This window comes from Cyanistes caeruleus, chromosome 4, assembly GCF_971803275.1.
Source record: "Cyanistes caeruleus chromosome 4, bCyaCae1.hap1.1, whole genome shotgun sequence".
Taxonomy (NCBI): domain Eukaryota; kingdom Metazoa; phylum Chordata; class Aves; order Passeriformes; family Paridae; genus Cyanistes; species Cyanistes caeruleus.
The window spans coordinates 15,888,228-15,903,761 of NC_141704.1; the positions used below are offsets into that span (position 1 = coordinate 15,888,228).

The 15,534-nt window shown below is 34.7% G+C and overlaps 1 protein-coding gene across 6 annotated transcripts in view; it reads left to right on the forward strand.

The window, feature by feature from the left end:
* Nucleotides 1-15,150, forward strand: part of TBC1D22A (TBC1 domain family member 22A) — a 142,694-nt gene extending 127,544 nt beyond the window's left edge. For all 6 annotated transcript variants that reach the window (XM_023918659.2, XM_086886867.1, XM_086886871.1 and 3 more), the window contains exon 13: nucleotides 11,862-15,150. In XM_023918659.2, the coding sequence (XP_023774427.2) occupies nucleotides 11,862-11,990 (129 nt within the window). In that variant the 3' untranslated portion in view covers nucleotides 11,991-15,150. The remainder of the gene's footprint in view (nucleotides 1-11,861) is intronic.
* Nucleotides 15,151-15,534: the final 384 nt, after the last annotated feature.

Sequence of the window (15,534 nt, forward strand, 5' to 3'; positions counted from 1 at the left end):
ATGCATCACTGAAATGTTTATCCATTACAACTGTTAGCAGATTTTTTGCCAGACCTGGAAACACTTCTTGGTTGTGTTTATTTATTTAAATAAAATGATATTTTATTCAAAATGTATGGTTTTGTAAAAGAAAAAATGTTGTTACAAGTCCAGTTATCCAAAGAAAATTAATTTAGGTATAAAGTTGTCTTTAAAACCTAGTTGGTTTATGTGTTGTTTTGATTCTTTGGATAACCATTTCAGATAGATTTTTTTTCAGCTTTTCTTTGATATGCCACAACCTTCTTCTTAATGTAATTGGAATTTTTACAAAACCAAGTAGGCATAAGAATCTGACACTTGGGAGAAATACAGAAAAATATTACTCATATTCAGTTTATGTAATACTAGTTGTCACAGGCTAAAATAATTATTATGAAAACAGTATTTTTCTCTCCATATTGATTCTTTCTGGTTTTAGTAATATTTCTCCTTACATAGTGAGAAATCAAGGACTTGGACCTATTTGATGTTTGATGACCATTCTGGAGCAGCTGTGTAATTGTCAGAGTGTTCCTTGGCCAGACAGCTCTTTGGATATTGATACTATGGCAGAGACCGCTGCTTTCAATGTGCAAATTCTTTTGAAGTTGGAGTGTAAACTTGTTTATTTCTTTATGTGTGTGGACCAGGATTACCAAGAAGAGGTAGTCATGGCCTGAGAGCTTTTAGGACTTTCATCTTGGAAGTCTTAAAAATGAGCAGTCAGAAAAGATTAACGTAGCCCATTGTCATCCACTGTACTGAAAAGAAGTTTGGTTCTCTCATGTTTGTGTCTGGAGGCTTTTTGTAAATAAGTAAAGAATAAACCCTGCATTCAGCTGTTGGTTTACAAACATATTTTTTATGAAAGCTGAGGTATTTATCATCTTATATAGAAATTTCATCTCAAATTCTGGCTGGCCAAAGTTGTAATGTAGATATCTATTTTTATCAGTATAGTGATGTGCAAGGCAATTAAATATTATATAAAGAATGTGTGATAGTATTTTAATTGTCTTAAAAATCCAGGGCCTTAGGATATTTGTATGTACCTTAGGGTTTCCAGGTACTCCATTTAGAGTTATTATTTTTCTGTGGTTTCAGTTCTCGTTTTGAAAAATTGCATTTCTCTGGGATTTGCATGAGAATTAGATATTTGGGTTTTGGTAATTTCTTTAGAATTGTGTTTAACAACAGTAGACTGGGAAATGAAAAACTGACCTTAGCAGAGAGTATTAGAAGAATGTTGCTTGTTTAACCTTGTAAAGCAAAGCTTGGTAGAGAATATGAACATCTTATAGAATGCCTTTGGATTGCTTTATAATGAGGGTAAAGATTTAAGTGATAATGTAATTTTGATTAAAGATCAAAAGTACATAAATTATTTCACTTTGATTTATAAACCATTATACAAAATGAAGCATCTTGTATGTGAAATATCAGGGCATGAAGAGCAGCATATATTTTTTAACAAAGCTTGATAAATTTATGTTATTGTGTGGTACAGGAAGATTAATCCTGCTTCAGGATGTTTCTTGTCCCCAGACAAACTGAAGGTGTCTTGAACACTGTCTCAGTTACTAATCATGTTTCTTATGTAGCATTTATTGGTTTAGGATATTTTAATTCTTTAGCTTATAGTGTACAATTGAATTGCATTACAATTCAGTCTGTTGTCTATGGATGTACTTTTGGAGTTTCTCTCTGACTGAAGCATTCTGTATCATATGTTTTTTTCTTAAAGCATCAAGGAATGGATAGAAATTTGTGGAGATGTTGTTATTTTTGTACAAAGGTTTTTGGGAAAACCTATGCAGCTTGGGTGATCCCCTGTCTCGTGTTCTTGTGCCTCTGTGGTCACCAAGGAAGTTTAATTGATTTCTTAATTTGAACAGTGGCATTTTCCTCAGAGCTGGAGGGATTTCCAGATTACTTCTTATTGATTTTTGAGAGGCTTCTCAGGTTAACTGGGAAATTTTCACTTATCAGATGGGGTAGGTTGTTTCCTTTAACTGTGATATCTTCATGAAGGTCTCTTCCACTGCCAAGTCATGGCCTCTCTGTACTGCTGTTCTTAAGTCTCTTTGAGGTGCACAAATGCTTTATGGGCTTTGATGTGGCAAGTGGGGAATGATTGTTTGTTTTTCAGAGCAAAACACCAAAATGTGGCTTCATTTGGTGGTGATTGAGCAATGTAATGGAATTGCCTTTCAGTCCTATATCCCCTAGGATACTGACAATATTCCATTTGAACTCTCTTTAGGAGTACTTGTTTTACTCCTAAAAATACACTAGTTTAAGTAGGCTCTGCACTGTGACATATTTATTGGATGTAAAAGTTACATATCTCAGACAGTATTGCTTAAGTTATAAAAAACAGGTAATTTTGCATTAGTCATCCTTAATATATATTTTCTCTAAAACAAGATGAGGTTTTGCTCGTAACAATTTACAGCATTTTCTCAAACTGTAATAATTACTTTAGGTTAGAAATACACACAATTTTGATATATTTTTGTCCTGTGCTTCATTATATTCAGTTGGTATTTTATGATTTTCTTCTTTTTTTCATTTTTTTTTTGGCTGAGCTTTTAGCTATTCATACTCCAGTGTTAAAATCTAAGTCATTGTAGATAAGGAAAAGAAATATGTGTGAATTTGTAGCTGTAGAATTGTCCTACTTAAAATGCATTGCCAAATTATGGTCAGGAAAACCAAACCAAGAAGAGTGGTTAGCATATGGACTTCATGGAGAGGCAGAATTGTAAATTTTCTCTTGGAATCTGCTATAGAAATATTTTGATCTTGCTTGACTACAGAAAAAAACAGATAGAATATAGTAACTTATTGGTAAGTCATTTGAGAAATTAAATTCTGCCATAATTGCTGCAGCCTTAATTGGCACAGTACATTCCTCATTTAGATGGATTTTGTTTGGATTTTCTTTTTATAGAATGACAGCCAAACTTCATGACTTTTTATACTCTGGATATTTGCATCTGTTCTCAATTATTTGTTGAGTTTCGGATGGAACTAGTGGTAAATGACATACTTGGGCTTTTGGTACATGAGAAGTACACGTATCTCCAAATTCCATCAATATAATAATATTTCATAAAACAATATGGAAAAAATTATACTCAGAGCAGTTCAGGGCTGTTCTGTTCTGAGCTCTAGCAATTGGAACTGTCAGCTCTACTGGAACTGCTCTGTCAACTGTGAAACTTTCCTGGATAGAAGTGTGAAGCTTCCTGAGATACTCATTTCTCATTTTCCATGTGAGATATGTAAAATTGAAGTTCTGTTTTCTCTAGTTTTAATGTGAGAAAGAACCTAGGACTGTTTTTTGTTTGACTGTCCAATTTAAGTTTGAATTTAAATCAGTGTTCAAGTATCATAGAATCATAGAACATAGATATCTATTATCATGGATAATAAAAAATAGAATCATAGGAGGTTTTGGGATGGAAGGGACCTTAAATCCTTTAGGGTCTGTGGCAATGCTTGCTTTGATTCTAACTCCTTAACCTTGTCTTATAAACTTGGGATAATAACATGTGGATAGTAAATTTAGTTGAGAAAAAGATCTAGCATGCAAATTTGATTCTTGTTTTAGGGATGGAGATTACTTGTGTGTTTGGTTTTTATTTGAGACCAAAGTAATAAGACTACCTATAATACCAGCTGAGATGTGGTCCTTTAATGTACTTTTTAACCAATACTCTTAGAAATGAAGATGTAAATCTTCTCTTCAGCTAAGTGAGCTGAAGCTAAACGCAGCATCTCTGACATAGTCCTTTAGAACCACATATTTTATGATTAGCAATTAAGGCTGCTAATGACTTGTGTAAGAGATCCGTACTGGATGAAACAGGACTTTAATTGCTAGTTTAGTATGCTGAGTCCTGGAATCTTTTTCAGTAGTCATGAAAAGGAAAACATGAAAGGGAAATGATAAAACCATCAACTTTCCATAAGCTTTCATTTTCAGGACGTTAAGGTGTGTTTCTGTGAAGTTCTTATTAGGAATATGAAATTAATTATAAGAATAGCATACTTCTTTATGTTTTCATAAGATTAATGGCAAATTGATCAGTTGAAATAAAGAATTGAAGAATTAAAATGTATGTTTGAATCAAAGAATATATATATTTATGTGTATATATTTATAATGTGTTTGACTTAAAGGATAAAAAAATACTAACTTGTTGAGAACCACTGTCCTTGAAGTGCTGAATGTAAGCTGGTAGCAGAAGAAATTAACCTTTAAAGTATTTAGATTTTTAAAAAAATATTAATTTTAAGATGCAACAAGTCTATTTGGAATTCTGAATGTTTTTTCTCTGTAGTTAGATTCCAACTGTTCTGAGTTCTGTGTGCTATAGTCTGTTCATTGAGCTGTCATGTTGTGTGAAAAAAAGGTTAAAATTAAGATGTATAAGGCTGATTTAAAGAATTAATGTTCCTTTCAAGGAATTATAGGAGCATAATGTAAGTAATGCGTAATAAAGCAATGTACTAGAGAAGATCAAATTTAGCATTGAATTTAGGATGTTCAACATTACAGTATTTCAGCAAATATTTGAGTTGTGGTTTTATGACTCTTGTTTCTTTCCTGTAAACTTTCACAGTCCAGGTGGAAATTTTTGGGTGACACTGATTTAAGACTGGCCAAGAATATGTCTCTTAAGTCTTTCAGACTGTGTTGAGTGCAGACTTCAATGCTCCTACCACTCGGCGTAGATAAACCAGTGTTGCCCCATCTTGTGCCTATCAAAGTAGTGGTTCATCCATAGTCTTTGAAGTTACAGGAACGAGGAAGGCAGTTTTGCATCCAGGATCCAAAAGGGACTGTTCTTTGTTGCCTCAGCCACTGCTGCCATGTGCTTTCCATGCTCAGGAACCAGCACAGGGGCTCAGCTGTACCACTGAAGCATCCGGGTTTACTTATGCCTCTTAACCTATATCTGCAGCAAATATTTCTTAAGCTGCAGTAGGTGACCTATTCCTACTATCTCTTTAGTATTAGATTTTGAAATCTTAGTGTTCTCAATTCCAGCTGGGCCCAACAGGAAGAAAATATTTTCTCTGACTCCAAGACACAGGTAATTAATAAGATGCACAGCACTCTAGAAATAGAGCTCATTATTTGCAACTCTGTGTAGCAGGTCAGGACATCTGGAGAAGTAAGAGGTGGCAGCAGCATAGGGAATATTGCTGAGCATTTTGCAAGAAACAGTACCAAAGAAAGAAAAGAGAGCTTGTCTCAGAGCTAGAGCCACATTAATTTGGTGCACTCTCATATCAACGGCAAGGGGCAGAGGGAAGGGAAAGGCAGCACTAAGGCAGCTGAACAAGGTCATCCAGGCTCTGCAGGGTGTGCTGGACCTGTGCTTTCATGGCACCAGCCAGCGCAGTTACTGCTTTGATAGCAGGCTGGAGGGGGAGGATTTGTAGTGAGCCTGGCTGAGTCCCAGAGCAGCAGGTATCCTTCATCCTAAATATCTGTGAAGAGGATTAGTGGTTAACATGGCACAGCAGCGTGCCAGCCTGGTTACTGCAGCTCTTACAGGGTGTGGGGCCCTGCAGCTCTGGCACACCTGGCTGGCTGCTCCACAGTGCAGGCCACAGAGGGGATGCCCACTTGGCACTAGCCATCCTTTCCTTTCCTTTCACACCTGACAATCCCAAACGCAATCAAGTGAAAAAGAATGTTGTAAAGGAAATAGGAATTAAATAATCCCTATATTAGGGATTTCCTTTTTTGCCTGTAAAGTGGGTACATCTGTTTGCAAACAAATGTATGAATCGTCAGCCAGCTCTGTCTCTGGTCCAACATTATGCAATTTCTCATAAAACCATAAAAACATTTAGATTTCTTTAATGCATGCATAGGGTTTATTTCTCTTTTCTATTATCTAAAAAGATAAATGAGCATTTTTTTCCCCTGGCAATAATTGGTTTCCTCCTTGGTTGTCTCAATAATTACTCTAAGTAAATTTTAGTAGAATTTCACTTCATTAGTTCTTTAAAAGTAGGTGCTTTGTTCTGGTATTTCAAATACTATTTTGGAAAGTACAAATAACTCTCATAAAGGGGCCATTTAATCAAATTGGCAACATAAATTTTGCGGTGTTTTATATGTGTTCATAATGTGTAATACATACAGCTCATTAAAATTATAGTTGTTAGCATATTCTTATCAAATCATTGAAGATTTTATATACATTTAATTTATCTTTCAGTTACTTATGTACTTATATATAGTCCTAAAGTATAATATTGTAAAGTTTATGATCATAAAATATAGTAAGATTGTAAGTTCTACCTATCAGTATAAAAGAGAGCTGTGGTAGGCCAGGAGTACTCAGACCATAATTACATTGCAGTTAACAGCAGTAAGGATTAACAACTCTCGTAGAAAAGTACTGCATTTTAGGAGCGCCTTTATTTGTTAAATTAATAGATCAGTTCTCAGTTTTGACACTAAAAACTAACTCTGTTAATGTCCTCAGTATGTTCAAGTTTGATTTTAACTTTAGTTACTGCCATTTTATATTATCTAAAATGGAAACACTATTACTAGTTTTTATGTCCTATTAAGTTTCTTCTATTAAAAAAAACACATCTTGCCATTGAACTTTGTCAATAATTCACACAGACAAAAACTCTGGATTTTCAAAGTAAATATATTGGTTTGGTTAGCACAGAAGATGACGTAGTGTTCTACTCATTAGAATAACATTTTTATGTTTTATAAACTATCAATGTGTTATTTTTTCTGTAATTGGTTTTGATGTTCCTTCCTTCAAGACCCACATATGGAGTCAGAGTAGGGATGATAATAAATAGCATAACAGCTACAGATAGCCATTGCCAAATAACCAGTATTATTGTCCAATCCTATGCTAAAAATTGTACTTCAAACAGGATTATAGCAGATCTCATACTGTAAGGAGATTTGGTAATGAACCAGATTTCAAAACATGATAAAATTTTCTTTCTTTGCTCTGGATTGGGGGTTTTTAAAGATTGTTTAATATGCTGAGGTTTCACTGGATTAAAATCTCCATGAGGAGAAAGAGGCTGATAACTTTGTAATAATTACTATATTTTGTGGAGTTTTATTAATATTCAGTTTTGATTTAGTCTACAAGGAGCAGACCTTGACCTTTTTGCTTTTAGCAGAAACTGAGGAATAAAGGCTTTGGAAATCACCTTTTTGAGCTAGCTGGTAGTCCGGTATTTTCTTTTAGATGCATGCATTGGATCTTCTGGGATAACATTTTTTTCCCTCAAGAATAATTTTGTGTGTAACAGCCATTGCTTAACCTGCAGTATTACTCTTACTGTTGTGGTGTGTGAAACACAGACCTCATGCTTTTACTCTTCATACATCTAGAGGTGCTTTTATACCTCAGCACTTCCAGAATGTTTGCCACTGTCTTGTCTTGACTACAATGTGAAGAGAGTAGTTCTAGAATACACGTTAATTATCTGAGAAAAATTACATTTTGAATTTACATTTACTTTAAAGTTGAATTGTAGATAGCTGCTTCTAAGTGCTTAAAAATACTTTATATATAGTAGCATAGTTGACCTTGCTTTATAAAGTGTTTCAGCATATTTTACAAACACGCATATGTAATGTATCATGTAAATCCAAATGTAGTTGTGGAAATAAGATGAGTGAAATTCTACAAAATATAAGGTTTTTGTTTGGTAACAAAAATGTTGAATTTCAAATGTACTGGAGAATTATTTCAGAATTGTGGGTTAAATAAGTCAATATAAACCAGAACTCTCTTACAAAGGCTAATACAGAGTTTACTTTCAAATCTTCTGCCATACTTAAAAGTCAGTTTGATTTATAGATTTGTAATTTATTCATAGTCTGACCCTGCTGCACCAGCCCCTTATATCCTTTAATTACAAATGAAAAATACAATACTTCTGCTTGTCAAGAAACATAACTTCACTGTTTCTTGAAATGCTCCAAAGGGGTAAATGTTTAGTGCTTTGTTTTTGTTGCATTTTCGGATTTCTATTTAAGCCCATGTCCTTTAAAAAATAAAACACTGGCAAATTTCACTGTGGAGGGAGGTTCACAGTGCACGTGGCTGCTGCAAGCCAGGCTGGCATCAGAGCTAGATCAGCCTGTCCAGGAGTGTGCCAGGCAGGCTGTGAAAATCCCAGTGGACAGATTTACAGCTTCTCTGGCAAGCTGCTCAAGCACCCTCATGGCAAAGGATTGTTTTCTGACAAGTTAACTTCGTGTGACAAGTTAGCTTCAGATTGTTACTATTGTCTCTTGGCACCTGTTTTCTACTTTCCAAGCCCCTCTGTGTAGAACTGCTATTAGATCCTGCCTTCACCTTCTCTTCTCCCTGCTAAAAATGCCAGTTTTCTCACACTGTCCTGGCTGACATCAGCTGCAGCCCCCTGGCTGTGGTGGTAACACTGTGCCTAAAACCCCTTCACTTTCTGTGCAAGTGGTCCCTGCTCCTGCTCTGCCTGGCTGGCGAGGAGGGCGGGAGGATGGAGATGCCTTTCCGTGGTGTGGCGTGACAGGGCAGACACCACAATCACAAACTATGAGTGAGATGAAGCTGTTCTGGCAGGCTGGGCCATGCAGGTGGGCCCCAGTCCAAGGGATTGGTGTGCCTGTTCCTCTCAGTAAGAGTCCAGGAAACCAGGGCACTCTGTTTGCCAAATTGAGAGGACATAATTTTGAGCATATTTTTTGTTGATACAGCCAAAGTATAAACAAACATTGGACTGGGATTTTAGAAACCCCAGCTCTGATGATGATCTACTGGCTGCCCTGATTCTTCAGCCAGGTGTCATCACAATACCATTTAAATTAAGCAGAAAAGAAAACTCTTCCAGGAATATTTTACAAATATTGATTTTTAGACTTAGTTTTATTCTGAAATAGACCAGGCAGTTTATCACCTACAAGTCTTTAATGCTAAATATTAATTCACATTATGATTCATAATATTTCAAAGAATGCCTCATATTTTAATACTGTTTTGGATAGGAAAATTAATCTAGGAAGTTAGTATGCATGCCTTATTTGTACATGCTGCTTAGTATTTCCTGTTTATCTGTTGACAAAAAAGAATGATAATTTAAAATAAATTAGCAAGTTTGAGTCACTTGTAGTAATTCTTACTCATATTTTTTTTTTAACTGTAAAATACTGAATTGAGCAGTTTTCGACAAACTTGTCATGTGGTCTTGTAAATATTAGTAGTGTGTTTGTACAAATCTTCAAATCCAATGACTTTGGGTGTTTTTGATTGTTTTTGTTTCCTTATTTCCAAAGAATGCTCCATATGCAGCAATAAAGGCATCATGATTTTCATTAGCAGTTAAAGAAAAATAATATTTTCTTATTTAACAAAAATAGCATTTTCTTTAGTAAAATTTTTGCCAACTTTCACTTTATTTTAAAAAAAGATGTAACCTTTATTTCCATCTGAGCAAGTTTTGAAGCTCTCTAATAGATCACAGGATGATCATCCTTATCTTTAGATGGTCATACAAGTAGCATGTCTTTGGCCAGTTACTTTACTTGGATTTATAACTCACTACTTGGATTACTTGGATTTATATTCACTAGTCAGTATCAGTCTTAGACATTGGTATTTCCACTTGGTAAATATGGCAAAATGCCCACTCAGTCAATGCATTGCTCTGCCATTTATATATATATATATATATTTAATTCAAATGGAAATTTTTATCAAATTTAATATTAATGGTAGAAGTATTAAACTAGTTCATCATTAACAGTCTTATTTCAGATTTGAGCTATATGTTAAATTCCATATAGCATGGATATTGAAGTTATAGTCCTTGGATGTTCCAAAGCCCAAAGACACCAAAGCCCAAAAGAAAACCAAAATATTGCTCCAGCAATATGAATCATTTGCACCAGTTTGCACCAGAAGTCTGACCCAGAAAATTCTTGAGACTAAAAACAGTAAAAGAGGTAATTTCACAAAGCTCACTGAATTAATTGCTGTGTCTTAGGCTGCTTGAAAGTGACTTTTGTAAAAGGAGAAAAGAACTTTCATGGAGCTAGGCATTTATGATCCCCCCCCAACCCTCCTACTCTCTACTGCTAATTTATTAATTACAGTTATCAGCATAACTGTCAAATAAGTACATAGAAATTTTGGAAAAAGAGTGGGATTTTGACAATTGTGCAATACTTTATTAAAAATGTGTTCTCTCAAGTGTAATAGAGACATTCTCATGCTAACTCTGTTGTATTACTACTTATTATTCATAATTAAATATACAGTACTGCTCAACTTCTGTCCTTTCTCTTTTCATATTACAAGAACCAGTATAGCAAGACTGTGAAATAAATGAAGTCAAAATAATTTTCTCACAAACACAAGGAAATAATTTAATGTTAATTTCTGCTCCTGGCTGTTTCCTAAAATCACTGAATTCTTGCTAAGGGCTTCTACAGCCATCTTCTATGAAAGCAGGTGCAGAGGAGGGAGAAGGGAGAACCAGAATAAGACTCTTATGAAGAATAATTTCCCTGGGTACTTATGCATGATACTGCAGGATTCTGATTTATAACAAGATAATGGTTGTGGTTTTAATTGCATTCCTGTTCACTTATTTCTGATCTTTAGAATGAACCTTAACAGACATACACAAAAATATACACATCCTCACAAATACAAATGCATGTATACAAATATGCACAAATTGTCTGCATTTTTTCTACAAAGACAGAGCACCTAGAAGATACAAGCAGGCCTAACAGCTTCACTTATTCCTAAGATTGCCTTATACCTCCCATCATAAAAATCCACATTCATTTTGTTTTGACTCATCCAAAACTTCTTTTTCTGGTTTGCCCCAGTTTATCAAAACAATTAAAAGCATGAGGTGATCTGCACTATGGAAACCTTCAAACATGAACTTTAAATTTGGCCTAGGGTGGCTTTTGCATCGTGTTTGGGGGTTTTTGACCTTATGGGTCACCAGTTTTTTTTCTTTAAAGAGCAAACTAATTTCCTTAGTTTAGTCAAATGATGTGCCTTATAAAAATTGTCATTTGCATGAAGTCAGGAGATAATTTGTGGTGGATCTTCCAAAGAGTCCTCTCAGAGCTGGCAGATTTCAACCTACAGATGAGGATTTGAGGCTTTGTGCTGCTGAGGATCGTGGTGATGTTCACTTCATCAGAAGTGAACATAGAGGCACTGTCCCAGTGAGCTTGTTACCTCTGTTTCTGGGATTAGGCTTCTTGGAAGTGAACTTTGCCTAAACCTAGTATGAGAGAGAGGGAAAGCTGACCCACAGGAGAATATTTTGGGATCAGAAACCAGCAGGGAGTGGGAAACCTGGGCTAAGAATTGAGGTGGGAGTTGATTGTAACTGACCGAAATAGTAATTTATTTCATAATTCTTCATGTATGAGTAGAGAAGTAGCTTATCTTTGCGTTGGTGTGTGAGAATCCAGACTTAACGATCATCCATAATTTTGAAAATGTAGCAAATTGTATAACTTCATGCCCTGAAGCATAAAAATAATTTCGATAGGCAGAAACATAGATTATTTTCCTCAAAAAAAAAAAATCAAGCAAATAACCATATTTCAGCTACAATTAATAGCAGGTTTCTAGGTTGAATAGCAAGTGTCTGTGTAAAAATCACTAAACCTAATTGCATCCCAGATTTGTTTCGAATACAGAGGTGCTACCTGAGTGGTTTCTTCTAAATGATCATTGTAAAATACATAGTTATTGCACTGATATTTGAAAAAAACATATTTACTTATTTTCTTTTTTTTTCTTTTCAATTAGGAGTTATTGATATTTTTACAGAATTTGCCTACAGTACACTGGGGAAATGAAGACATCAGTGTACTCCTAGCAGAGGCCTACAGACTGAAGTTTGCATTTGCGGATGCCCCCAATCATTACAAGAAGTGAATATAAGGAGACAGAAATCATTAGAACCAATGTGTTCTGCAGTATTATGGCATCTGTTATTCTGGTTATGCTTTCAGCTCATTGCTCTTTCATTTGAAGTAAGATGACCATTAAAATTCTGTTAGAATTTGCAGAATGAGAACAGAATACCAAAGAAGTGGACAAAGCAGGATATCGAGCACTGAATGAACTTAAAAGTGAATTTTTTTGCTCAGCATGAAAAATGAGTTCAGAAGTCTTATAGCATAATTTTCTTCCTTTATCCCCTTCTCTAAACAGGAGAATTGTAGTCTGTCTTATTTATGTTGAACATTTTTTTTTACGTATTTTAGACTTAAAACTACTTATGGAATGATTTTGTCATCACTTCAGTGTCACTTGCCATGACTTTATCAGCCAGTTCTGGTTGGTTAAATTATCTACTTGGAGTGGCAAAAAAGAACTTTTCCATGTTCATCCAGACCATATGAGACAGCAAGGCCCTTGTTTTGAGGTCTGGTTATAAGACCAGTCAAAAGACACTGATATTAGCGCACCATCTGTTGTTTTTCCATGGAATTAGGTTAGAATACTTCCGTAATATAAACCTACATAAACAAATATAAACATAAAACCTTCCATAGAAGGTTGTAATGGAAATTGGTGGCATTTTTCTAAACATTATTCAGTCATGAAGGATGCTATAGAAACTTTTTACCCATAAAAATGAGTTACTTAAAGCTGAAGACTCATCTATGACACTGAAATAAATCCCTCCCAATATCTTTTGGAGTGCTTTAAAATAGTGAATTAAACAGAAGGCATGGTCTTGTCAAAGTAATTAAAGTTTCTCTTTTAAGGCCTTGCAATTTTTCAGCGTGAAAGTTCACTTTTAAGAAATGTATTAGGAAGCTTGGTTTACAAAGCAAGATATATGTTTATCTCAGTTGTTGCCTTATTCTCCATTTCTAGCAAGTTAGAAAAGGAAAATTAATATATCTTTCCAAAGCTTGTTTGTTAAATAATTTACCACCTTTTTTTCCTGATTATTCAGAGGAAGAGAGCTCTCTCCCAATAACAATAACAGTAACTGTCTACTCAGATTGCTCGTGGGTCCTTAGTGGAACAAAAATCCTCTATGAGTTTATAGACTAAAATTAGTGTTTCTTCATATAACCATGGGATACTGAACAATTTCTTAAAAGTTACATAATTCAAGTGCACTATTTTTTTTCAATAAATAGTTTCTGATAAGAATTCTAATTTTTCTCTGTTGGATGTAAATAACTCATATTAATTTGTGCCTACCATACACATGCAGGTTATGAAGGGTGGGAGTTGCAATAAGCAATACACTTAAAAGCTCAGAAATTATTCCTCAGTTTGGTTTTTGAGTTGCACAGTGTTGCACAGAAAGTGTAGTGCAATTTTAAGTTTGGGAAATAAAAAAGAGATTTTCTTCCAGAGATTTTCTCTTATGACTTGTTATTGGAAGATTATTTTCAACTCTTTGAAAATATGTAGATACATATTTTGAAGAGAGCTTTCTAAATGTGTTAGTTGCATTACTTGCTGTAGGGGCCTTAGTTCTTCATACAAACTTTGTAATAATTAGGTGTTTCAGGGTAAAAATAAAATACATTTTTACCAACGTGTGATTATGAGACCATCTATATTTTAAAAGTCTATGAAATGTTTGGTAGAAGACACAAAAAGAGAATTATTTCAGAAGCCGGAGTGTTTGGCAGCCGGATGCGTTTCTTTTCCACTGGTGTCAGCCGGGTGTTTCAGTTGTGATGGATACAGGGTCAGGCCTCCCAGATGGCTGCATCTGTGCCTGGAATGTGTAGTGGGTCTGTGCTTCTTACATGTCTGTGTACTGCTTTCTGTAACTTCAGTTTGTGGTCTAATGTATCAAAATTCATGTTTACAAGAATGTCATGTTGTGCCTAACAGTGTCTACCAATAACAGAATAAAAGAAACATGAAATCTATGACCTTTTGCTTTAAACTAGGTATCTGCAATCATTTGTTAATAGAAATGCATATTATTGTAACGAGAGAAGACAACACAGCATTAACTGTTGTAAGGGGTTTCTATAATTAACTTTTTTCTATTAAGACGGTGTTTAGGTAGTTACATGTAACATGGAAAGTTGACCCAAAGTTATCTGCTGTGTCAGATGCTCCTGCATAACATTTTTGGGACTGGATATATAAAATTTCTTTCATTGGGTCCACATAAGTTGTCTGCCACGTCTTCCAAATTCAACAGGTACCTCTTACTTCCCTTGGAAGGAAGTATTACCATTAGAGGTCACATTTACTATTGTGTCTGTGTCAGAAGTTGAATATTGTACTAGAGCACATTGCTTTTTAAGGATAGTGGGAAGTTTCCTAATATAATACCAATGTTTATTTATGTAGATATAGACTTTTCTGGAAAATATGATATAGATATATAAATAACATTTATATATCTATACAGATAGGATTAGTTCTCAGTAAATAGAAGGCCAACATTTATGTAAAATTTCAGATTTTTACCAAAAGCCCACACATTTAACAATTTTACATCTCAGGTAAAATGTCATTCCAAAAAAAAAATATTACATAGAAACAAAAATAGCATTATCATTATTACATCCCATGTACCTAGTTTTTTTCAAAATTTAAGATTCTGAATATTATAAAATTCCTTTGTAATATATGTATTTTCTTATGAAGGAGGCATCCTGACACATCACTAGTGAAACCAGGCAGTAATTTCTTAGAACTCATGTGAAATATTGAAATTCCAGTGTCTGAAATGCGTGTTAAATAATTTCTGTAATAAAAGTTTAAACTAGAATGTACAATATAAAAAGATTTATGACTACAGAATTTGAAAAATGTAAATAATTAATTAGTTAACTGTGTAAATACAGTACGTGGAGTAAGTTAGAAATGTAAGTTGAAATCTTATGTAACTCTGTAATATGTTATAAAAAAATAATTTTGTTATTTTTTGGCGCAGATCCATATGGAAAGGCCTATTAATTTGTTTTTAATTTCATAACTACAGAATAGAACTATTTGAAGTTCCATTGTATGCTTCTGACAAACATAACCACTGAGGCACTGGTTAAAACTGTAAAACTGGTGAAAGATGAGGAAATAAACACATATTTATCAAGTGCTATACAGAGTGGAAAGCTTGTGTTTATTGTTTTCTTCAAACATACTGCACCCTACACCAAAGTCTGTTTTACAGCCTCAAACACCTTGATCACAAGAGGAAAGGCATTAACCAAACCTCGGTTCTCAGTTACATTTCTGCCACTCCACCCGTGTACCTTGTAAGTTTTGCAAGTCGGTAATCCAAGCAAGTTCCAAGGGTATATCTGTGCATAGATCATGGACATACAGGGTACTGAGCATTTTCTGGAAAAAGCAGATGATGACAGATTTGACACTGCAGCAGAATTAAACTGAAGAGAAGGTGGAGTAAATCGGGGCAAGGCGCACAGAGGAGGCACAGAATTCTGTATGGCCCTGGGGGTGCAGGAGAAGGGGAAACTTCAGC